Source organism: Pristiophorus japonicus, chromosome 8 (assembly GCF_044704955.1).
Source record: "Pristiophorus japonicus isolate sPriJap1 chromosome 8, sPriJap1.hap1, whole genome shotgun sequence".
Taxonomy (NCBI): Eukaryota; Metazoa; Chordata; class Chondrichthyes; family Pristiophoridae; genus Pristiophorus; species Pristiophorus japonicus.
Genome location: NC_091984.1, coordinates 97,551,574 through 97,577,830, shown reverse-complemented (window position 1 = coordinate 97,577,830; position 26,257 = coordinate 97,551,574). Strand labels below are relative to the sequence as shown.

Genomic DNA, 26,257 nt, shown 5'->3' with positions numbered 1-26,257 from the left:
CCCCCCCAATCTCCTTCTCCCCCCCCCAATCTCCTTCTCCCCCCCCCCAATCTCCTTCTCCCCCCCCCAATCTCCTTCTCCCCCCCCCCAATCTCCTTCTCCCCCCCCCCAATCTCCTTCTCCCCCCCCCAATCTCCTTCTCCCCCCCCCCAATCTCCTTCTCCCCCCCCCCCAATCTCCTTCTCCCCCCCCCCAATCTCCTTCTCCCCCCCCCAATCTCCTTCTCCCCCCCCAAATCTCCTTCTCCCCCCCCCAAATCTCCTTCTCCCCCCCCAAATCTCCTTCTCCCCCCCCCAAATCTCCTTCTCCCCCCCCAAATCTCCTTCTCCCCCCCCCAAATCTCCTTCTCCCCCCCCAAATCTCCTTCTCCCCCCCCAAATCTCCTTCTCCCCCCCCAAATCTCCTTCTCCCCCCCCAAATCTCCTTCTCCCCCCCCAAATCTCCTTCTCTCCCCCCCCCAAATCTCCTTCTCCCCCCCCAAATCTCCTTCTCCCCCCCCCAAATCTCCTTCTCCCCCCCCCAAATCTCCTTCTCCCCCCCAAAATCTCCTTCTCCCCCCCCCCCCAAATCTCCTTCTCCCCCCCCCCAAATCTCCTTCTCCCCCCCCCCCCAATCTCCTTCTCCCCCCCCCAAATCTCCTTCTCCCCCCCCCCCAAATCTCCTTCTCCCCCCCCCCCCAAATCTCCTTCTCCCCCCCCAATCTCCTTCTCCCCCCCCAATCTCCTTCTCCCCCCCCAATCTCCTTCTCCCCCCCCCAAATCTCCTCCCCCCCCCCAAATCTCCTTCTCCCCCCCCCAAATCTCCTTCTCCCCCCCCCAAATCTCCTTCTCCCCCCCAAATCTCCTTCTCCCCCCCAAATCTCCTTCTCCCCCCCCAAATCTCCTTCCCCCCCCCAAATCTCCTTCCCCCCCCCAAATCTCCTTCTCCCCCCCCAAATCTCCTTCTCCCCCCCCAAATCTCCTTCTCCCCCCCCAAATCTCCTCCTCCCCCCCCCCCAAATCTCCTTCTCCCCCCCCCAAATCTCCTTCTCCCCCCCCCAAATCTCCTTCTCCCCCCCCAAATCTCCTTCTCCCCCCCCCCAATCTCCTTCTCCCCCCCCAATCTCCTTCTCCCCCCCCAATCTCCTTCTCCCCCCCCAATCTCCTTCTCCCCCCCCCCAATCTCCTTCTCCCCCCCCCCAATCTCCTTCTCCCCCCCCAATCTCCTTCTCCTCCCCCCCAATCTCCTTCTCCCCCCCTTCCCCCCCCCAATCTCCTTCTCCCCCCCCAATCTCCTTCTCCCCCCCCCAATCTCCTTCTCCCCCCCCCAATCTCCTTCTCCCCCCCCCCCCAATCTCCTTCTCCCCCCCCCCCCCAATCTCCTTTTCTCCCCCCCCCAATCTCCTTCTCCCCCCCCCCCCCAATCTCCTTCTCCCCCCCAATCTCCTTCTCCCCCCCCCCAATCTCCTTCTCTTTCCCCCCCCCCCAATCTCCTTTCTCCCCCCTCTCTCTTCTCCCCCCTCTCCCTTCTCCCCATCTGCTCCCCCCCTCTCTCCCTCTACCCCCCTCCTCCCCCTCCCCTCGCTGTCAGAAACACAGACACTGACAGACAGAGAATGAGAGACACACAGACAGACAGAGAGATAGAGACACTGACAGAGATACACCGAGGGGGGCATCCCAGCACGCTGTTGGAGGGCTCCCGGTGCTGCAGTCGGTAAGTAGAAAATGTTTTATTTATTGATTTAAAAAAAAAATTATTTCTTATTAATTTTTTTTGATTGATTTATTGGTTGATTTATTGATGTACTTATCATTTATTATTGATGATGGCTCTTTATTTGTAAAACTGAAGTGTTTAATGTTTGTAAACTTCCCTTTAAACACCCCCCCCCACCCCCCCCATTCCCTACGCCTGATTTGTAACCTACGCCTGATTTTCTAAAGTGTAGACAAGGTTTTTTCGAGCGTACAAAAATCTTCACTTACTCCATTCTAAGTTAGTTTGGAGTAAGTTTTCACTCACGAAACTTTGAAATCAGGCGTAAGTGGCAGGACACGCCCCCTTTTGAAAAAAAAATTCTGTTCCTAAGTGAAACTGTTCTAACTGACTAGAACTGGAGCAAACTAAATGACGAGAATTCCGATTTCTAAGATACTCCGTTCTACACCAGTTGCTCCTAAAAATCAGGAGCAAATCATGTGGAAACTTGGGGCCATTAAGTGTGAATAGGGCTGCGCTTTTTTTTTAATGGGCTGCTTTACCAGAGCTAGTGTGCTGCACCTTGCCCCGTTATCATAGTTTGGGCATCCATGACTTAAAGCACAATTTAAACATGTTTCAAATCAGTTCGCCTCAAATATTTGTTTCCCCTCCCTCCCAGGGTCTATGTTTATGAATACCTTTCACGTGTCTCATCAATTATTTATTGTACAGTATTGTGATATGAGGTGAGTACTGGGTGGCACTGCATTTCAGTCTGAATCTGAAAGCAGTTTATCAACAGCATAGGAAAGAAGAATTGAAGAAACATGAGCAGTTGGGATAGGGAACTCTTGAGCGTAAACAAGAAAACAGAAATTAGTATTGTTGTCTATTAGTTTAACCAGTGAGCAAAATGGGTTATGCTTGTTCTGTTCATGGTGATGTATTATTTTTGTTTTGGCTGTCAGCAAGTTTCCATTTGACCTACTTCAGAATCCACACGCCTCTGAGATCTGGGTACTAGATTTAATGTTTTTAAAAAAAGTAGGTGGTTTATTTCCTGAAACGAGAATATCTTGCAAATTTCAACATGGTGAGCCGTTGAAAATTAGTAGAAGTCTACTATGAGCACAGTAAGAACTGCCTGTAAATATACAGTCAGATACATATTACAGTAATTCTCAGCAGAGTTTGTGCAAGTTGCAACAAATTAAATCATGCTTTTTAGCAGATCAGGAGCGACCTGATGCAACCCATGCAGTCTACTTAAAAGCATGACGTAGACATCAAATAAATTGCTTTGTGCTTAGTGAAACTGATGACTAATGTACTCTTTTAGGTGTCCTGCTGAGGAAATTAGAAGCTGGCCTTCGTGGTATAAGCCACGTAATTGTGGATGAAATCCATGAGAGAGACATCAATGTGAGTATCTGCACATTGCTTTCAGAAGGACATCTAATGTCTTCAATTTTGATACTCTCTTCTGTCATTTACATTTTTTTGTTGGGAGCACAGGATTCCCCCCCCCTCATTTCTCTTCTATTCCACATGCCATAGGTACCCTTTCCAGCCAGGAATGTTTACGTTTCCATAGCCATCAAGCCTATTCCATCATGTTTACACTATTGGTCAAAACCGCATTTTTTGCTGGTTGCAAATTCAGAAAGCCCCAATTCGCAACTTTCAGCACACACTGCTTTTGATGCTTATCGCTTTGTCAAGATCTCATCCTATGTAAAGTCTTTACAAACTTTCAGATTGTTGTAAAGTCCAAGAGGTCCCAGAAACAGTAAAGCTTCAACTATCCTTTTTCCTGATTGTCAGCCAGAGGTTTAGCTGGACAAAGTTGTATATTGGTCACTGCTTTATTGCACAATATGCTAACATCAATCCTGTACAGTCTGGCATAAATCAGCTTCACAGCCCGAAAAAACACATTCAATTCATGTTTATACTGTTCTTGACTTAATTTCTATACCTAGGATATTGTTATAGCATACATACAAGGTCAAAATCTGGAGACATTTAATTATTCATCAATTTCCATTATCCACTATTAGTGTGGAGACTGGATGTTCCATTGTACTATATAACACAAGGTATATTTGACAAAGTGAAGAAGCCACAAATATTTTGTTTCTAAGACACAGTCGATTCAAAAAAATTAGTTTTACTATGAATCTGAAGGGTCCAAACCCTCTTCGGGTTTTATCCTGTGCATTGAGTTCCCAGACTACTGCCTGGGTTACAGTTATGATAACAGCACCTCCAAGAAGATTTTGCAGACTTTCCCTTCTCTACATTTCTCAGGAGGCAGGATTGAGTGAGTTCAGTAACCTGACTGGTCATAGATCATATAGTCTTCTCTGATTTAAAAAAAAAATGTAATCTCTAACCAAAATTATTCCTAATTTCTTTTCAGACTGATTTTCTCCTTGTGGTTTTACGGGATGTTGTCCAAACTTATCCCGATATCCATGTTATTCTCATGTCTGCCACTATTGACACCACCATGTTCAGAGATTACTATTTTAATTGTCCAATAATCGAAGTACATGGAAGAACATTTCCCGTTGAAGGTGCGTAAGAACCAGTGTAATTGCATTTCTTAAAAGATGCAAGTTAAAGGTTATGATTACTATATGGCTGCTTATTTTGTAATTTTAATAGTTTTTGTATAATTTAAGCCACGCACTACTCGTATCCATTATTTTAGATTGCTGTTTGGGTAAATAATTTAATCACTGAAGAAGAACTTTATTAGAAAATCAAGCAGTTTGCTGGCAGCACCATTCACCGAGCTAAATTCCGATGTTACCTCGACCTCTGGCGAAATCTTAGACCTGCGATGTTTGGCTTTTTTCCAGAGGGGAGGCAGCAAAAGTAACTGATTTAATAATTGGTATTTTGATGCTTCAACACGTTACAGTCCAATCATAATAATTAGGTTGTGAAAAGTTACACTTGGGTGAACTATACGGCTCAAAATTGGCCAGGAGTGGCTCCTTTTTTTTTTGGAGCAACTTGATTTTTCTGGAGTACCTTAAAAATCCCCATTTTGCACATTCAATTTGCGCCAGTGTAAGTGAGTTAGTTAGGATTTTTTTAGTTTATTTTTCCAAAGTGGGGCATTACCAGCCACCTATGCCCATTTTGGTGATTTAAGCCACTTTGGACTGCTAATAGTTACTCCAAACTAACTTAGGCCAGCGCATGTGGCCACTTGTGGCCGCACAGAAAACCTTTGCGGAGAGTTAAGAAATCAGCGCAGGTAGGTACATCTGAGACCATTCGGCCAGAGATCGGGGCGGGAAGGGAAGCTGAGAGGACCTTGCAAAGCACTAAACAAAGCACAGCAAATAGTAAGCATTCAAGAAGACATAAAAACATTCAAACTGGGCAGGAGGCCTTACCCACCGTGGCAATTTTGAGTCAGACGTTCGTACCTGGACCTGAGTGATGCAGATTGTGTCAGAAGGCTGCGTTTCCGCAGAGAAGTTGCTGAGACCGGACTTGCAGCCGAGAAGCGGCAGGTGGACTGCTTTGTCTGTTGAAGTGAAGGTTACAGCTGCACTTTCTTTCTATGCCTCGGGGTGGATTCGAGCTACAACTGGAGATGTGTGTGTTATCTCTTAACGTGGAATACATGTCTCCATTCGCCAGGTCACGGCTGCACTGTATGCGTGGAGGAATGACTTCATCAAGTTCCCCATGACTGCCCAAGCAATCCATGTCAGGGCTGTGGGCTTCTCCAGGATTGCTGGCTTCCCAAAGGTGCAGGGCTGCATTGATTGTACACACACCGCCTTGCGAGCACCTGTGGAGGATGCCGAGCCGTTCAGGAATAGAAAAGGCTTCCACTCCATTAATGTGCAGCTCGTGTGTGACAACATGCATCGCATCATGTCAGTTGATGCAAGATACCCTGGCAGTACCCATGATGCGTTCATCCTACACGACAGTGTTATATCTGACATGTTTGAGCAGCAGCCAGAAGGACAGAGCTGGCTACTGGGAGACAAAGAGTATGGCCTCGCCACCTGGCTCATGACGTCCCTACGTATAACCCGATGGAAGCTGACCATCAATACAACATGTTGCACATTACGACATGCAGCATCATAGGGAGGACCGTTGGCATCTTGAAACTGCATTTCCGATGCCTGGACTATTCCGGAGGCTACTTGGAATATTCCCGAGATTGTCGGTCAGTTCACTGTTGTGTGCTGCATAATTTAGCCATCATGAGGCAGTAGTAGCTGATAATGGAAGAAGACGACCCACCTGCGGTGAGAGTGGCTGATAATGACGTGGAAGATGCAGGTGACGAGCAGGAGAAGATGGTGGAGGAGGTTGATGACGACGATCAGGAAACCATGCAAGTTCCTGAGGCCGAAGCACGACGGTGGAGGAGGTCGGGCCATCGTGCTCCTTTAACGATTGCTTGAGCCTTGCGCAGCAGCTCATCCGTGAACGCTTTACTGATGCCTAAGGGCTCAGCGACAACTATTCCACATGGACGTGTTTATTTTTTGCAGTTCCTAAATGTTGTGTTGTGTTAATGGAACATGATTGAGTTTTAATGTAAAATATATTTTATTCAGAAGTTTACAATGTACTTCACTTTAGTGTAATAAAATAATTCTTGTATCAAACTTTACTTTAATATGACTCTTTAAGATCACTTAAATTTAAGATCACTTACAAACTTGTAAAGTTACATAACTTACAAAAAACTTTCAGTTTGAAAACAGTTACAATAGTAACATCAACAACAACAGCAGCAGCAGCAAAGAAAGGCTACACCCATCTCTCATCCCCATCTCGGTGAACGTGCACTTCTTCTGTGGGGGGCGGCGGTCAGGTGTTAATGTGGAGGGCCTGACTTGGGTCTCTTCAGAGGCTGGTGTGGGGATTGCAGTGGGAGTGGTGGCGTATGGCCTGGGTGTGTTCCCTTATTGCAGCAGCTAACTCACACATGCCCTCCCTGATGACCTGTGCCGTCCTTTCCACTACCTCTGACATTCCCTCCCTCATGGACACTTCCCTCACTGATGTTGCCGGAAATCGTTCCCATTTCCTCTGCGATTATTGTTATTTCTCCCCGACAGTCCCGTTATCTCATCACTCACCCCACAGATGGTGTGCACGAGTGATCGGGTAAGGTCAATGCTCTCCGCACTCAATGCCATCATCTGAACCACATCTGTTGCATCCTGCATCTCAGGAGAGCGTGGTCGATTTCTCCTTGCACTCACCCTGGGTCTGCCTCGCGGCAACCCCCTAGTGGGAGGCACAACCTCGGGCGGTGGCGCCCTGGGTGTTCCATGCTGCATTCCACCACCACTGGGATCTGCAAGCTGGGACGGTGGAGCCCTGGGTGTTCCATGTTGCATCCCCCCCCCGCCACTGGGATCTGCAAGCTGGGATGGTGGGGCCCTGGGTGTTCCATGCTGCATCCCCCCACCACTGTGATCCGCAAGCTGGGATGGTGGAGCCCTGGGTGTTCCATATTGCATCCCCCCCCCCCCCGCCACTGGGATCTGCAAACTGGGACGGTGGAGCCCTGGGTGTTCCATGTTGCATCCTCCCCCCCGCCACTGGGATCTGCAAGCTGGGATGGTGGGGCCCTGGGTGTTCCATGCTGCATCCCACCACCACTGGGATCTGCAAGCTGGGATAGTGGGGCCCTGGGTGTTCCATGCTGCATCCCACCACCACTGGGATCTGCAAGCTGGGATGGTGGGGCCCTGGGTGTTCCATGCTGCATCCCACCACCACTGGGATCTGCAAGCTGGGATGGTGGGGCCCTGGGTGTTCCATGCTGCATCCCACCACCACTGGGATCTGCAAGCTGGGATGATGGGGCCCTGGGTGTTCCATGCTGCATCCCACCACCACTGGGACCCGCAAGCTGGGACGGTGGGTCCCTGGGTGATCCTGCTGCATTTCACCACCACTGGGACCCTCAACCTCAGACATTGTGAAACCATGGAATGTCACATCAGAACCACTAATCATGGACAGGCTGAAACCAAGGAATGTCACACCAGAACACCAACTTCATTAACGCGACCTCATCCATATTCATTACAGCATTGTCCCCTTCATCCATCTCCATCCCCCCCCTCTCCCCAAGTTGGTCTGCAGGGTTTGGCTCGTACGCGTTTGAATCGTCTTCTGGATCTTCAGAATTGGCATCAGGTTCTGCAAAATATAACGGAACAGTCAAATGGTTAGCAGCACAGGAGGTGGCAGGATGGGTGGCATGAGTAGGCTCACACGTAGCAGGCCAGGCAGCAGGCTGATTTGAAGGGCCACCATGAATTTTCAGTACTTACCCTCTCCCTCGTGTGTGGGCCCAGCTTGTGCAGTACTGATTGTTTTTTTTCCAGGTAGGACCCATCAAAGCAGCGACCCTCTCTTCCAAGTGTGTCAATTGGTGCAGATTTGGCAGGCCTCTTCCTGTTCCAAGTTCTTTCCCTTTTGTTGTGGGGCAATTTCTTCTGCAAAGATGAAAATGCAACTTTTTAGAGAGGGTGTCTTTCTGCTGGGTAGGACATATACAACTGGTCACATTTACAATTGCAATTGCATTGAATAAATGAAAATATTACTTCCACTAACTACTTGACCAAGATGTTGCCATTTCTTTTTATGCTGGCTTCCAGGTCTCTGGGTGTTCACCACTGCACAATAATCTTCTGCAACTTGGTTCCAGCGTTTCTTCATTTCTTTGAGTGACACTTTTGTGTGACCTCTGTTGCTGATATCCAACTCCTGCCATCTGTTCTCCGTAACATTAACTAATATCTCCACTTCGTCATGCAAGACATTCTTCGTTCTTGGTGCATGTTGTTGCATTGCTGTATTAAATTGACACTCGGTGATTTTTCAAAACAGCCCTTATTTTGCATGCAGCAATGATTTTCAGATTTGCAGCACTCCTTCTAGAACTTTAGCAGGCATGCATGCAGCACAATTAACACAGAGCACCCACTGCTTCTTGATTCCAGCAGCTGATTTATTCCGCAGCACAGCTCATTGCACTCCTTCTGGCACCCAAAAATCAAGCTGTTTCATTTCCCTTTAATGATGGGCGATTGCCAAAGTTCTGCGCTACTGCGTATGCGCGCACACTCCAATGTGCATGTGGAGAGCTGCCGGCACTGTTTCTCGCGCGCAGGGCCCTAGCTCCGCCCCCCCCCCCCCAATCGACTGGCCAAGCCCCGGGAGAGGCAACACAGCGGCCAGAATTGGGGGACATTTTTTCGGCGCCTTTTCAGCCCACAAAAGTGGCGCAACTCCAGAGAGTGCGGCAAAAATCTGCGGGGGCCAATTTTGAGCCCATAGAAACTAAACATTCTAGAGAACTAGAAGATTTATTTTTCGGTGTTGTCTTGAGTAAATCTAGCAATCCGTGTAGCGCAATACTGCTTCAGTGCTGAAACAGCATCTTGTATAATAGCTTTTCTCCTTTTTAAAAAAAAAAGTCTTACTTCACCAAATCTTTTTTAAACTTTTACTGTGCATCCATTTTGTTTTTATATTGTGTACAAGTTTTATATAAATAATATAAATCTCTGATGGAATTGTGGAGTGCCAACCCAGAACATTGGAAAATTCCAAGAATGTCTGAATTTGACTTCTTCAGTCAGCGTAAACCAGTGGCCCTTGCTATAAATCTTTACCATTGATCACAACAATTGCCTCCCATTTTGGATTTCAGGTTCATATTACTAAATATTCAATTTTGCTGTGCTTCTGCCTTGATAATTTTAGTATTTCAAGTACCTTTGTTGATTATTCCAGAATATTTCCTAGAAGACTGCGTCCAGATGACTCGGTTTATTCCTCCTCCGAGAGACAAGAAGAAAAAGGACAAAGATGAGGACGGTGGTGGAGATGATGAGGAGGTATAAACAGATGTGAATTTTGATTGGGAATATTTAGACTATGTCAAAATCAAACCTTCGCAACATTCTCTCAAACCAGATTCTGATCTGAAAGAAGTATAGTGTTTGTACAAATTTTCATATTTTTCAGATTGAGTAAGGATTACAGGATTAAAACTAAATATCAAGATATGCTGTTTCAAAACTCTTTGTTGTCAACGTCCAGTGCATTTTTATTCTGTGCTTTAAAAAAAATAAAAAAAATTAGGGCCCTTAGGTGGAGATGAGGAAAGCAAGATGGCTCTGGATATAATGTATACTTTGATTATCTTCCACTAAAACTGCAGCTTGGGTCCCCTGAAGGCTCAGTTCGTTTGTCCAATGAACAACTGAGCGATGTGGACCAGGAGGTCCCAGATTTAATCGTTAATCTGCGCTGTTATTTGATTTTAACTGGGTCAGTGGTAGAAGTACTACAACTCTGTTCAGCACAATGGGTTCTCTTCAGAGGATTAGCATTGTAGCCAGGCTGGTGTTGGGCAAAGGAAATGCAGAGCTGCCTGGCTGGAACGATAATTGTAATTTAGATGTGCTGTAAAAGCACAAGTTAAGGAAATTCGCACTGTTTTTTAAAAAAAAATCAAACAATGTAATAAAATGAGAGAAAATTGTCGTTATTGGTAATTAAGAAAAGCAGAAGAATAATTTATGCTTTTTTTGGAGTTGCAATGTACCAACGACTTGAGCAACTACTAGCTCAGATCTCTGGATATTGGTCCAGCCTGGAATAATGTATGATGATGTTGCAGTCAAATTTATTGAATTCTAGTAATTAATGTCTACCTTGCTAGGTGAATTGTAACAGCATATGTGGTGATGACTATGGGCCAGAAACCAAACGTGCTATGGCACAGATGAGTGAGAAGGAGACCCCTTTTGAACTGATAGAAGCATTACTCAAGTATATTGAAACACTGGGTGCAGATGGGGCTGTTCTTGTTTTCTTGCCGGGCTGGAACTTGATTTTCGCAATGCAAAGACACCTGGAAATGAACCCTCACTTTGGTATGTGTCTGTTTTGTTTTTATGTTGTCGTTTTTATCCAGTTTGGATGTTGACATCTTTAAATGCTTTTTATTCTTGTCCCCATTTTTATGACCCATGGTTTGAGTGGAGATGCTCTTTTCGTGCTATTAGTTCTTGGTAGGTCAACTCACTGAGAGGAGGGAGTTGTTCAATTAAACATTTTCACTCCCCTTCCTGGATCATGCACCATCCACATGCAAAATACTGAGATTTGCTTCCACCAGTGAGCCACAAGGAATTATGTGAGAAGGGCTTCAGCACAAGATTGCTTCTGTTATTTTCCCAATTCCAACAAGCCTCACTCTTATCATTAAGACTGTGTGTTTATTTTACTTGTTTTCCTTGACATTTTCTTCCACTTTTTTCCTCTTATCCCTGTGTTCCCAAATTCATGCTCTTGTGTCGTTGTATGGGTGTTGGTGCGTGGGCACTCGCATCTTCTAGCTGGATAGTGATGACAAGCAGGAGCCGTGGGTGATTTTCACCTCCCTAAATCCTGGGTGATTTTCACCTCCCTAAATCCAGGGACACTGGCAAATTATAGTGACCTCATTGAGGTCCCACACGAGAACAGCTAACTCAAGGGACTGTGGCAAGAATGTGGGATGTTCCTGGTCTGTATGGCTCAGCTATTCACTGAGTAAACTCACTTAGCCATTGGAGAGTGGAAAATGCTTTTTAAATGTCTGAAAAAACGGATTTATATGTTTTCAAATACAAATCCGGGCCATGGAGGTGAAATGATGGTGCTCTGACCCAGAATGACACCAAATCCCTCATTTTATAATCAGTGAGTGTGAGAAGTATGGTCAATTTTTGCCTGGTGCCAGCCCACAAATGATCTGATTCGTTGAATTAATTTTCACAACTTGTTATGGTGGGTTTTGAACTCCAGATCATAGAATCATGCAGCACAGGAGGAGGCCAGTCAGGCAGTCGTGGCTGTGCTGGTTACTAGTCGAGTAAAATAACCACTGCACACTCAGTACCCACTTTTGACATTCATGTTATTTGATTTGATAATTACAAGTAATTAGCCACAGTTGTTTGTTTAATTTCAGTTCAGTTCTGGAGAGTTCAAAAAATCTAGAGAGGTGTGAAATCAAGGAAGAAGCTCTGTTTTTTCCCCTCAAGTTTATATACCTTTTTTAAAAAACTAGAATTACTGATGGTAAGAATAACTTCAGTACTGACTATTCTGATTGACTTACTGGTATAGTTGAGAATTTTGTTATGCTAAATCATCTCAATGTATGATTTCCTATGGAAGTCAAGTGTTTGTCCAGTAAACTCCTCATATAAAATAACTCAAAGCAATGACTGCTTAATAAATTGAAACTTTGTAAACCAAATAAGTTTCCAATGCTTGACGACTTGTCTTCAAATATTGAATGAACCTTTAAATTAATTGTACTTATAGGCCTACAAAACCTTAACATTAATTTTAAAAACTTAAAATCACCAGATTAGTTTCCAGTGTTATTGATGCAATTTATAGCTCAATTCCTTTTTTTTTTAAAGTTTTATTGTGCAATAAACACTAAAACCTTCTTCTATTTAACAGGAAGTCATAGGTACAGAATTCTGCCATTGCATTCGCAGATTCCAAGGGAAGAACAGCGCAGAGTGTTTGATCCTGTGGGACCAGGAGTCAGAAAGGTAGGATTATAATTTAGAGCCAAGTCTGATTTTAAAGTGGAAAGAATATGTTACTCAGCTCTTAATTAGTTGACAGTATAATAGTATTTTGTGTATGGTGCTAAAATGTGAAGCCTGATGTAGTTTTTGAATGGTGGGGGTGAGGACCATAAGCGTATGTCTTTTAACCTGGTAGTTTTGATTGTGCCAGTCTTTTTCATAATATGTTAAAAGTTGATGACGTAGTTAGTGTTTCATGGAAGGAGTGATGTGGCGTACAAATGCTGCTGTTGGGGAATAGAGTTATGTTTCAGCTAATTCACTTCCTCCCACTGCATTCAAAATTTGAACAAGGGTTAGTATGCATTCTAGATGTTGATCCTTGACACGTAAAGTTCAGTAACGGCTAACGCTTGAGACATCGTAAATATAAAACGGTACAAATTATGGTGCCCAGATAGGCATTCAGGTGTACTGCAAAGGATGCTTATCCTTGTTTAGGTCAGTGGCAACTGCCCAGCTACAGACATATCAGAATATCTCCAAATGAATTTTCTGAGCTAGGAGACTTTAATCTGTTCGGGCTATGGAAAGCTGCTTTTAACCAGGTAAATAGTACATTTCCTCTTCCAACTCACTGCAATGTTTGAAGGGACTACCTCAGAATCGATTATATTAAAAGTACTTCCCCACCCCCCCCCCCCTGCCCCCAGCCCTCACTCCATGGTTAAGCTATTTTTGGGAGAGAGGGTTGAACGGATTGTTTTACAAAGCACAAGATATTGGTATTTTAAGAGCAGCCAGTACAGAGGTATCTGTCTGAGATCTGCAAAATAGATGAAACTTTGCCAGCATTCTTAAGGAATGTAGAGCAGTCTGTAATTCTGTGATCAGGACAATCCAATCAGTTGTATGGTTGCTACACGTGAGCAGTGCACTTTTGTTTGAATTCTGTATGCTTTACTACCAGGTTATTTTGGCCACAAACATCGCAGAAACCAGTATTACCATTAATGATGTGGTTTACGTCATTGATTCGTGCAAGTGAGTGATAATCTCTGCATCTTGATTTATACTTGTTAAAACTTTATAAAAAGAACAAGCTTGCATTTATATAGCGTGTTTCATATTTCAGAATGTTCAAAGTGCTTCAAAGCCAATGGATTATTTTTGAAGTATAATTACTGTTATTTAGTAAGCAAATATAGCAACCAGTTTGTACACCGAAAGTCCCACAATCAACAATGAGCTAATGACCAGTTCATCTGTTTTGGTGGTATTGGCTGAAAGATAAATATTGGCCAGGACACCGGCAAAACCTCCCCTGTGCCTCTTGGAATAATGCCATGGGTTCTTTTACGTCCACCTGAACCGGTGAATAAGGCCTTAGTTTAACATCTCATCCAGAAAATGGAACCTTCTGCAATATAGCACTCCTTCAATATTGCTTTGTAGTATCATGCCTAGCTTATGTATTTAAGTCCTCTAGTAGGGCTTGAAACCATAACTTTCTGAATCAGAGGTGAGACTGTTATCACTGAACCAAGTTGAAACAAAGAATATATTTTTACAGCTAGTTGATCTCCATGGAATTGCACGTGAGGCGTCAAGACCAAGTGCATTATTCAGGTCAACTGGACATTATCACGGGGGAGCGGAAGAGATTGAGCAACATTGCCTGTAGACAAATGCCAAATGCGTGGTTCTGCACCAGGTGTTATCAGGGTTGCAGCCGAGCACAAGTATAAGGTGCTGGATCAGATAGGGGGTAATAGTCTATGCCCCGACAGAGAAACCTATGTGGGGTTGCTGAAAAGATTTCTAACGGTGTGGTGGGGGCGGGGGGGGAGGTGGTAGGAGAAGGGGAGGAAAATCATTTTAGAGGGTGACAGTGAATGAAACGCTATCAATGGGGCTGGAGAAGATGCCGATGAAGGCAATATAATGTGTGTGTAGTATGGCGAGTCAGGTCATTCTGGCACGATGTCTGGAGGGTGCCTTTTTCAGTGTCTGAATTTGGTTACATTTTCCAACCACAATGATTAATGCTTTTATTTAGAACCTGGATGGCTGTATCAGCAGAGCATTTGACTTTTATTAAACAGTAACAGAACTGATCTAAAGGTCAGGGTGCAAGTCCCTGTTCTGGTAAACAAATCTTGTATTGTCGGCCTTGGCTCAGTGGAACCACTCTTGCTTCCGAGTCAGAAGCTCATAGGTTAAGTCGAACTTTATGACTTGAGTGCATTAATCTAGGTTGACACTTCAAGTACTGAGGGAACATTGTTGGATGTGACATCTTTCAGATGAGATATTAAATTGAGGCTTTGTCTCCCTGCTCAGGTACAAGTCACCAAGGCACAATTCAAAATAGATAAGGTGGGAGTTCTCCTGGTCCTGGCCAACATTTATCCCTCAGCATCAATTATCAAATTGCTCTTTGTGGGACATGTGTTCGTTTTGGCTGCTGCATTTGCCTACAAAACAGTGAGCACACTTCAAAAGTAATGCATTGGCTGTGAAGCACTTTGGGACATTCTTTAACTCCGCTACTTTATTGTACTTAACAAAATAGTTATGTTGGCCCGGAATTTGCGGTCAGTGGTGAACGAACAGCGCTTACTATTCATTACGCTTAAGCTTGCCTGCAGAATTTTTGTGGGTTTTTCACTGTGATTTGCAGTTATCAGCCAAAATGGCACGGCACCACCATAGGGGATGTGGGACCTGCGTGATCAGGTTGAAGAATTCTTACTGAGGCACGCAGAATTTAAACAAGGAAGTGTAAGTTAGAATATTTAATTCAATGCAAGATCATGTACAGTTTTTTAAAAAATGGAAAGAAAGATGGGATTAAGAGAGCGAGATAAAAGTGACAAAGAAAATTAAAAAAAAAAATTTTTTTTAACTCTCCAATAATAATTAGAATTTGAAGAAATGAGACTCCACACTTGTAAAAGTAAAATTTCCATGCCAGAGAGGTTGTTTGGCAGGAATTATGACTTATCACAGTGTTAAAAATTAACTAACACTAGAATGGACAAGCCCAAACTTTTTCTGGTGAGTTTAGTGGGTATCTAGTGGACAAGTACAGCAACTTCATGCGGCAATCACGGGACCGAGACTGTGCCGGTTTTCGGATTTTTTGGATTTCGGACAAGAAAATCAATATGTCTGAAATCCGGCAACCTCGGGACCGAGACTGTGCCGGTTTTCGGATTTTTTCGGGTTTCGGACCTCTCTATTGGTGTCCTTGCTGTCTGCCCGTCCTTGCTGTCTGCCCATCCTCGCCGGCCGCCGATTCCCTCCGCTCCTCATCGCCTGCCGATTCTCGCTGCCCGCACTCCCCGGCACTGCATTTTTTACTGGTTTCCTCGTCCCTCACCGCCCAATGTCGCCATTTTGGCCACCTCAAAAATGTCTGGTTTTCGGACAGCCGGATTTGAGACGGTGTGCCTGTAGAACTGATGTAATATTAAATGATAATTTAACATTTAAAGGCCTGTCACATCTGCACCGACATATGTAACCCACCTACTGTTTTTAATATATAATGTTACTTAAAAGGCTGGTGTTTTGGATATGCACACAAGATCACAGGATAATTTGCTGGTGTGAAGAATTTATAAACAGGTGACAAATAGATCACAAACTGTTAGTATTGGCCCAATTAATAGCACAGTATTTGTGTAAGAGATTGCATCTTGCTGTTGCCCCACTTCCAGAGTATTAGCATGATGTTAAATGTTGGACTTTATTGACTATACCTTATTTTAATGTATTTTTCAGACAAAAAGTGAAACTGTTTACATCTCACAACAACATGACTAACTACGCAACAGTATGGGCTTCTAAGACCAATTTGGAACAACGGCGGGGTAGAGCAGGACGTGTCCTACCTGGCTTCTGCTTCCATCTCTGTAGCAGGGCACGATTTGAGAGGTATGAATGAAATAATTAATGTTTAAGGTTCAGTACAAGCAGATATATTGTGTTGAAGTAGTTTACTTTGCAACACAAGTCACTGAACTGCCATCTTTATGCAAATTTGAAACCTATTTCAAGAACCTTGAACTTGATTATCAGTTAATTATAAAATTGTTACAGGAAATGATAAACTCCTGGATTGTGTAACAACTTATCTTTGCCCACTCTCAGACTTGAAACGCACATGACTCCAGAGATATTCCGCACACCTCTTCATGAAGTTGCTCTGAGCATTAAACTTCTTCGTTTGGGAGGAATTGGACCATTCTTGGCAAAAGCAATCGAACCTCCACCACTGGATGCAGTTATTGAGGCAGAACACACCTTGCGAGGTAACTCCCTAGTTATATGGTTATAAACCGTTTCTTTTTTAAATGGTTAAAAACTAATGTCCCTAAGCGACTAATGTGAAAGGGAAATCATGTGGTTTTCTGAAAGGAAAATCACTTGTGTGACAAATTTGCTCGAGTTCTTTGAGGATGCAACGAGCAGGGTGGATAAAGGAATTTCCGGAAAGCATTCGACAAGGTGCCATATAAAAGGTTACTGTACAAGATAAGAGCTCATGGTGTTGGGGGTAATATATTAGCGTGGATAGAGGATTGGCTAACTAACAGAAAACAGAGAGTCTGGATAAATGGGTCATTTTCTGGTTGGCAAACCGTGGGGTGCCACAGGGATCAGAGCTGGGGCCTCAACTATTTACAATTTATATTAATGACTTGGAAGAAGGGTGTAATGTTACCACATTTGCTGATGATACAAAGATAGGTGGGAAAGCACATTGTGAGGAGGACGCAAAGAATCGACAAAGAATATAGATAGGCTAAGTGAGTGGGTAAAAATTTGGCAGATGGAATACAATGTGGGAAAATGTGACATTATCCACTTTGGTAGGAAAAATTAAAAAAGCATAATTATTATTTAAGTGGGGAGAGATTACAAAATGTGGTGGTACAGAGGGATCTGGGAATCCTTGTACATGAAACACAAAAAGTTAGCATGCAGATACAGCAAGTAATTAGGAAGGTAAATGGAATGTTGGCCTTTATTGCAAAGGGGATGGAGCCAGTCTTCAGCCAATTCGATTCATTCCACGTAATATCAAGAAACGGCTGAACGCACTGGATACAGCAAAGGCTATGGACCCTGACAACATCCTGGCTGACGTGCTGAAGACTTGTGCTCCAGAACTAGCTGTGCCTCGAGCTAAGCTGTTCCAATACAGCTACAACACTGGCATCTATCTGACAATGTGGAAAACTGCCCAGCTATGCCCTGTCTACAAAAAGCAGGGCAAATCCAATCCGGCGAATTGCTGCCCCATCAGTCTACTCTCAATCATCAGCAAAGTGATGGAAAGTGTTGCCGACAGTGTTATCAAGCAGCACTTAATCACCAATAATCTGCTCACTCATGCCCAGTTTGGGTTCTGCTGAGAACACTTGGCTCCAGACCTCATTTACAGCCTTGGTCCAAACATGGACAAAAGAGCTCAATTCCAGAGGTGAGGTGTGAGTGACTGCCCTTGATATCAGGGCAGCATTTGACCGAGTGGCATCAAGGAACATTAGTAAAATTGAAGTCAATGCGAATCAGGAGGAAACTCTCCACTGGCTTGAGCGGTGGCTGGAGTCACTGCGGTGCATCCATGAGACTGAGAGCAATGTGGATAGCACGTTTCTAGAGGCGGTCATCCCACAGCTTAAGTGTGCAGGCAGATGGGGATTGTGTGACCCCTGGACAGGAGAGGAGGACTTAGGCAGGTAGTGCAGCAGTTCCCCTGAGTCCATCTCGCTCTCCAATTGATACTCTGTTCTGAGTACCGGTGGGGATGATGGTGGCTCTGGGGAGTGCAGCCAGAGCCATGTCCACAGCACCACGGGTGGCTCAGCTGCACAGTGGGGGAGGAAAAAGAATGGAAGAGCTATAGTGGTAGAGGATTCGCTAGTCAGGGGAGCAGACAGGTGTTTCTGCGGCCACAGACGTGACTCCAGTATTGTATGTTGCCTCCCTGGTGCCAGGGTCAAGGATGTCACTGAGCGGCTGCAGGGCATTCTGTGGGGAGAGGGTGAACAGCCAGAGGTCGTGGTCCACATCGGTACCAATGACATAGGTAGGAAGAGCGATGAGGTTTTGCAGGCAGAGTTTAGGGAGTTAGGAGAGAGATTAAAAAGCAGGACCTCAAAGGTAGTAATCTCCGGATTACTCCCAGTGACACGAGCTAGGGAGTACAGAAATATGAGGATAGAGCAGATGAATACGTGGCTGGAGAGATGGTGCAGGCAGGAGAGTTTAGTTTCCTGAGGCATTGGGACCGCTTCTGGGGGAGGTGGGACCTGTACAAGCCGGACGAGTTGCACCTCAACAGAGCCGGGACCAATATCCTCGCAGGGGAGGTTTGCTAGTGCTGTTGGGGAGGGTTTTAAACTAACTTGGCAGGAGGATGGGAACCTGAAAATAGATTCCGTAGGGAGAGGAGTTAAGCTGGAATTAGAAAGCAAAAATAAAGAAAATGAATTTGAAGGAGAGAGGAAACAAGCAGGAAAAAAAGGTAAAAAAATAAACTTAAAGGCATTTTGTCTAAATGAACGTAGCATTTGCAACAAAATAGATGAGTTGACAGCACAAATTGAGACAAATGGGTATGATCTGATAGCCATTACAGAGAAGTGGTTGCAAGGCGACCAGGACCGGAAATTAAATATTCAGGGGTACTTGACAATCCGGAAGGACAGACAGAAAGGAAAAGGAGGTGGGGTAGCTCTATTGATAAAGGATGGAATCACTGCAATAGTAAGAAACTATATTGGCTCAAATGATAAGGGTGTTGAAACAATTTGGGTGGAGATAAGGAACAATAAGGGGAAAAAGTCACTGGTGGGCGTAGCCTATAGGCCCCCTAACAGTAGCAACTCTGTTGGTCAGAGCATAAACCAGGAAATAGTGGGGGCTTGTAAAAAGAGAACAGCAATAATCATGGGTGATTTTATCCTCCATATTGATTGGACAAATCAAATTGGTCAGGGTAGCCTTGAGGAGGAGTTCATAGAGTGCATAAGGGACGGGTTCCTTGAGCAGTATGTAACGGAACCAACCAGGGGGCAGGCTATCTTAGATTTGGTCCTGTGTAATGAGGCAGGATTAATAAACAATCTCCTAGTAAAGGATCCCCTTGGAATGAGTGAGCATGATTGAGTTTCAAATTCAGATGGAGGATGAGAAAGTTGGAACTCTAACCAGAGTACTAAGCTTAAATAAAGGAGACTATGAAGGTATGAGGGCAGAGTTGGGTAAAGTGGACTGGAAAAATAAATTCAAGTGTAGGACGGTTGATGATGTACATTTAAGGAGATATTTCACAACTCTCAAGAAAAATATATTCCAGTGAGGAGGAAAGGGTGTAAGAGAAAAGATAGCTATCCGTGGCTAACTGAAGAAATAAAGGACGGTATCCAACTAAAAACAGGGGCATACAAAGTGGCCAAAACTAGTGGGAGGACAGAAGACTGGGAAGCTTTTAAAAGCCAGCAAAGAACGACTAAAAAAAATGATTAAGAAAGGGAAGATAGACTATGAAAGTAAACTAGCACAAAATCTAAAAACAGATAGCAAGAGTTTCTATAGGTATATAAAAAGGAAAAGAGTGGCTAAAGTAAATGTTGGTCACTTAGAGGATGAGATCGGGGAATTAGTAATGGGGAACATGGAGATGGCAGAAACTCTGAACAAATATTTTGTATCAGTCATTATGGTAGAGGACACTTAACAATATTCCAACAGTGGATAGTCAAGGGCAATAGGGGAGGAGGAACTTAACACAATCACAATCACTAAGGAGGTGGTACTCAGTAAGATAATGGGACTAAAGGCAGATAAATCCCCTGGACCTGATGGCTTGCATCCTAGGGTCTGAATATTACCAATATTCCCAGGATTCTGGGGAGAACCAGCAGATTGAAAAACTGCAAATGTAACGCCTCTATTTAAAAAAGGAGGCAGACAAAAAGCTGGAAACTATAGACCAGTTGACATCTGTGGTTGGGAAAATGTTGGAGTCCATTATTAAAAAAGCAGTAGCAGGAAATTTGGATAAGCAAAATTCGGTCAGGCAAAGTCAGCATGGATTTATGAAGGGGAAGTCATGTTTGACAAATTTCGTGGAGTTCGTTGAGGATGTAATGAACAAGGTGACGAAAGGGGAGCCAGTGGATGTGGTGTATTTGGACTTCCAGGAGGCATTTGACAAGGTGCCACATAAAAGGTTACTGCACAAGATAAAAGTCCACGGGGTTGGAGGTAATATATTAGCATGGATAGAGGATTGGCTAACTAACAGAGAACAGAAAGTCGGGATAAATGGTTCATTCTCTGGTTGGCAATCAGTAATTAGTGGGGTGCCGCAGGGATCAGTACTGGGACCCCAACTATTTACAATCTATATTAACAACTTGGAAGAAGGGACTGAGTATAACGTAGCCAAGTTTGCTGACGATACAAAGATGGGAGGAAAACCAATGTGTGAGGAGGACACAAAAAATCTGCAAAAGGACATAGACAGGCTAAGTGAGTGGGCAAAAATTCTGCAGATGGAGTATAATGTTGGAAAGAGTGAGGTTATGCACTTTGGCAGAAAAAAAATCAAAGAGCAAGTTATTATTTAAATGGAGAAAGATTGCAAAGTGCTGCAGTACAATGGGACCTGGGGGTACTTGTGCATGAAACACAAAAGGATAATATGCAAGTACAACAAGTGATCAGGAAGGCCAATGGTATCTTGGCCTTTATTGCAAAAGGGATGGAGTATAAAAGCAGGGAAGTCTTGCTACAGCTATACAGCGTATTGGTGAAGCCACACCTGGAATACTGTGTGCATTTTTGGTTTCCATATTTATGAAAGGATATACTTGCTTTGGAGGCAGTTCAGAGAAGGTTCACTAGGTTGATTCCGGAGATTGGTAATATATTGACGTGGATAGAGAACTAGTTGGCAGACAGGAAGCAAAGAGTGGGAATAAACGGGTCCTTTTCAGAATGGCAGGCAGTGACTAGTGGTCTACTGCAAGGTTCAGTGCTGGGACCGCAGCTATTTACAATATACATTAATGATTTGGACGAAGGAATTGAATGGAATATCTCCAAGCTTGCAGATGACACTAAGCTGGGTTGGGTGGCAGTGTGAGCTGTGAGGAGGATGCCAAGAGGCTGCAGGGTGACTTGGACAGGTTAGGTGAATGGGCAAATGCAGTATAATGTGGATAAATGTGAGGTTATCAACTTTGGTGGCAAAAACAGGAAGGCAGATTATTATCTGAATGGTGACAGATTAGTAAAAGGGGAGCTGCAACGAGACCTGGGTGTCATGGTACATCAGTCACTGTCGAGGAAATTTAGCTTAAATTAACTCAGGCGGAGACTTTCAGAATTTGCTTCGCGAGAAGTTTATTACTAAAGCTAACAAGATATCTTGGAGAGCCCGCTTAGTCCGTACCAAGGCAGAACTCTGAATTTAACAGGCAACTCCACTCTATTCTTATACCATTGAGGCAGGAATTTTATCTGTAACTCACCACTCAAGTACATTAATCATACATTCTTTGTAAATGCCATCAAAGCAAGAACTTTATCTAAAACTCCACACATAAACATTCATATATTCCGTGAGTACAAAGGTCATCTATTATACATGAGCATTATTCATACATTTCCATGAGTACAAAGGTCATCCTGGTAGGCACATTTTATCTCTTTCTTGCAGTTTCTCCCTGTCCTTATGTTGATAACAAGCTATCTGGAAACTCATGTAAACACCAGATAGTCATGTATATACAATTTTCTGTTCTTTGAGGCTGATAAGATTTGGTAATTCTCTCTAGCTTCGTGAATTCTACAGAGTCAGCAAAAGCGAACTTAACCCTTCCTTTAACCTAGGACAAGGATTGTTTTTCTTCTACAGTCACTGAAGGTAGGCATGCAGCTACAGCAGGCAGTGAAGAAAGCAAATGGCATGCTGGCCTTCATAGTGAGGGGACTTGAGTATTGTAAAAGGGAGGTCTTACTGCAGTTGTACAGGGCCTTGGTGAGATCACATCTTGAATATTGTGTGCAGTTTTGGTCTCCTAATCTAAGGAAGGGTGTGCTTGCTATCGAGGGAGTGCAGCGAAGGTTCACCAGGCTAATTCCCAGGATGGTAGGACTGACGTATGAAGAAAGACTGGATCGGCTAGGCTTATACTTACTGGAATTTAGAAGAATGAGGGGATCTCATAGAAACACACAAAATTCTGACGGGACTGGAAAGGTTAGATGCAGGAAGAATGTTCCCGATGTTGGGGAAGTCCAGAACCAGGGGTCACAATCTAAGGATAAGGGGTAAGCCATATAGGACCGAGATGAGGAGAAACCTTTTCACCCGGAGAGTGGTGAACCTGTGGAATTCTCTACCACAGAAAGTTGTTGAGTCCAGTTCGTTGGATATATTATCCCCTTTCGGCTAAGGGGATCAGGAGGTATGGAGAGAAGGCGGGAGTGGGGTACTGAAGTTGCATGATCAGCCATGATCATATTGAATGGCGGTGCAGGCTTGAAGGACCAAATGGCCTGCTCCTGCACCTATTTTCCATGTTTTTATGAGGGGGTTGACTTATGAGGAAAGGTTGAGTAAGTTGGGCCTCTACTCATTGGAATTGCGAAGAATGAGAGGTGATCTTATCGAAACGTATAAGATTATGAGGGAGCTCGACAAGGTGGATGCAGAGAGGATGTTTCCACTGATGGGGGAGACTAGAACTAGAGGGCATGATCTTGGAATAAGGGGCCACCCATTTAAAACAGATGAGGAGGAATTTCTTCTGAGGGTTGTAAATCTGTGGAATTCGCTGCCTCAGAGAGCTGTGGAAGCTGGGTCATTGAATATATTTAAGGCAGAGATAGACAGTTTCTTAACTGATAAGGGAATAAGGGGTTATGGGGAGTGGGCAGGGAAGTGGACCTGAGTCCATGATCGGATCAGCCATGATCATATTAAATGGCGGAGCAGGCTCGAGGGGCCTACTCCTGCTCCTATTTCTTATGTTCTTGTCATCGAGTCCTAGTAAAACTGAAGTCGATGGGAATCAGGGGCAAAACTCTCCACTGGCACAAAGGAAGATGATTGTGGTGGTTAGAGGTCAATCATCACAGCCCCAGGACATCGCTGCCGGTGTTCCTCAGGGCAGTGTCCTAGGCTCAACCATCTCCAGCTGCTTCATCAATAACCTTCCCTCGATCATAAGATCAGAAGTGGGGACGTTCGCTGATGATTGCACAGTATTCAGTTTCATTCGCAGCTCCTCAGATAATGAAGCAGTCCGTGCCCGCATGCAGCAAGACCGGGACGACATTCAAGCTTGGGCTGATAAGTGGCAAGTAACATTCGTGCCACACAAGTGCCAGGCAATGACTATCTCCAACAAGTGAGAATCTAACCACCGCCCCATGACATTCAACGGCAATAACATCGCCGAATCCCCACCGTCAACATCCTGGGGGGGGGGGGTCACCATTGACCAGAAACTTAACTGGACCAACCACATAAATACTGTGGCAACAAGAGCAGGTCAGAGGCTGGATATTCTGTGGCAAGTGTCTCACCTCCTGACTCCCCAAAGCCTTTTCACCACCTAAAAGGCACAAGTCAGGAGTCTGATGGAATACTCTCCACTTGCCTGGATGAATGCAGCTCCAACAACACTCAAGAAGCTTGACACCATCCAGAACAAAACAGCCTACTTGATTGGCATCACATCCATCATCTTAAACATTCACTCCTTCCACCATCGGCACACTATGGATACAGTATGTACCATCTGCAAGATGCACTGCAGCAACTCGCCAAGGCTTCTTCAACAGCACCTCCCAAACCCATGACTCTTATCAGCTAGAAGGACAAGGGCAGCAGGCGCATGGGAATACCACCATCTGCAAGTTTCCCTCCAAGCCACATGTCATCCTGACTTGGAAATATATCCGCGTTCCTTCCTCGTCACTGCTTCAAAATCCCTCCCTAACAGCACTGTGGGATTACCTTCACCACATGGATTGCAGTGGTTCAAGAAAGTGGCTCACCACCATCTTCTCAATAGAGTTGGGTAATAAAATGCTGGCCTTGCTACTGACGCCCACATCCCATTAACGAAAAAAAATACGTGTATTCTGGCTTAATAAATCAGGGATATTTAAACTTGTTCTCTTCTTTCTCAGAACTTGATGCTTTAGATACTAACGACGAGTTGACACCTCTGGGCCGTATCTTGGCCAGACTTCCTATTGAACCACGTCTTGGCAAGATGATGATTATGGGCTGTATATTCCAGTGAGTCAAAGCAAAGGAAGTGACTGTGAATTATTGGGAAATGATCATACTACAATATTTCATTCTATTAAATACTTTCTGGCCTAACTTTTTCTGTTCTAAATTTAGAACTGAAGATAGAAATTTCCAATGTAGACTTCATTAAATGCCCTCTACCTGTTTCATAGATCATTTGAGATACATAGAGGAAATGTGAAAGCGGTGACCTGTTGTTGGATGAACCAGTAGTGTACTTAGAACTGGCTTTTTCTATTGATTTTGTATTAATGGTCTTATTCTGCTTTCATTATACTTCACATTAAGGATAATTGGTTGGGACACCTGTCTTAAATCTTATCCAATGTCCACTGTAAAAGAATGATTGGGGACAGTAAAGTCATCTTCCTGACTTAATCATTATGCCAGTCAGTATGGATGCTGAGAAATTTTGAGTAATTTCTGAAAATTAGACTTATTTCTAGAGCTCAGGTTTTGGGGCAGACCCAAACCATATGAGGCATCTTTATTTCCCCCATATAAAACTCGCTGATATATTTCTGACACTGGTCCAGTTTCTGTGGACACCCTTCCTGTTGTCACAAAGTAAAAACAACTGGAGTGGCACCTTGGGGTGCTGGGATTTACAATGTTATATTAACCTAAGAATCATACATTTTAACTGTGATGTATATATATGTCTGTATCGTACTCCATGATCCCCACTAAATTTCTACTGATTGTGTAAGCTCAAGTTAGTTCAAAAGAAGGTTCACATGGGTGCATATTTGATGTGCAGTCTGCTCCACATATTCTAACTATCCTATAATCTTGAATTAAATTGATTTCTAAAATATTTACAATGTGCTGACATTCTAAGATTCCAATCGTAATCCTGTGTAAATTCAAAGAAGTCAACAAAATGACTCCAAATGGCAAAACATTGAGTACAAGAAAATGACTGACTATTTATTGAAAAGCATAGAGGGGGAAGCCGTATGTTTACTTCTCTCAGTCCCACTCTACTTAATGTCCCAGCAGAGACACACCACCATGGGAAAAACAGATTGTCATACCCGTATGATACTTCATGCCTCCTGACAGCTAGCCAGAGGTGATGGGACTACAGGGGGCTGTGGGGCAAGATTTGTCATGGAGGCAGGTCTGGTAGATGCAGGGTACAAAGTTGTGAACGTAAAGCACCAATGCAAAAATTAACCATAGAAGGATAAGGAAACTAAATCTGCTTTTACTCTATATTGATTCATGTGGGAACATGAAACAGTTTTTAAATGACATGCATTTTGTACACGATCAAGAAAATTCAGGGATATACCTAAAGACTCCATAATCCTCGAGTTAAACTCTTCACACATGAGATTTAACGAATGAGGTAAATTCCTTTTCAGCATAGTAAATGGTCACATTCAGAGGGGAACTGGTCTGATTGCTAATTCAGCAAGAATGAATGAGATTTAGATTTGGAGTAGATGATGTTTTTAATATCAGAATCGCTGGATGATGGGTTGGTCTCGCTGCTGTGTTATGTACAAAATATTGGGCTACAGATACAGAACAGTACATATTACATTGTGGGATTTCTGTCAGTGGAAATCTCATTTTCCACCCTTCATAAATG

General features: G+C 44.0%; 1 protein-coding gene across 4 annotated transcripts in view; it reads left to right on the top strand.

The window, feature by feature from the left end:
• Window positions 1-26,257, top strand: part of dhx9 (DEAH (Asp-Glu-Ala-His) box helicase 9) — a 96,313-nt gene that overhangs the window by 40,359 nt on the left and 29,697 nt on the right. For all 4 annotated transcript variants that reach the window (XM_070887140.1, XM_070887141.1, XM_070887139.1 and 1 more), the window contains 9 exons: window positions 3,023-3,105; window positions 4,106-4,262; window positions 9,496-9,599; window positions 10,430-10,643; window positions 12,229-12,323; window positions 13,273-13,346; window positions 16,092-16,244; window positions 16,461-16,621; window positions 24,531-24,642. In XM_070887140.1, the coding sequence (XP_070743241.1) occupies window positions 3,023-3,105; window positions 4,106-4,262; window positions 9,496-9,599; window positions 10,430-10,643; window positions 12,229-12,323; window positions 13,273-13,346; window positions 16,092-16,244; window positions 16,461-16,621; window positions 24,531-24,642 (1,153 nt within the window). The remainder of the gene's footprint in view (window positions 1-3,022; window positions 3,106-4,105; window positions 4,263-9,495; window positions 9,600-10,429; window positions 10,644-12,228; window positions 12,324-13,272; window positions 13,347-16,091; window positions 16,245-16,460; window positions 16,622-24,530; window positions 24,643-26,257) is intronic.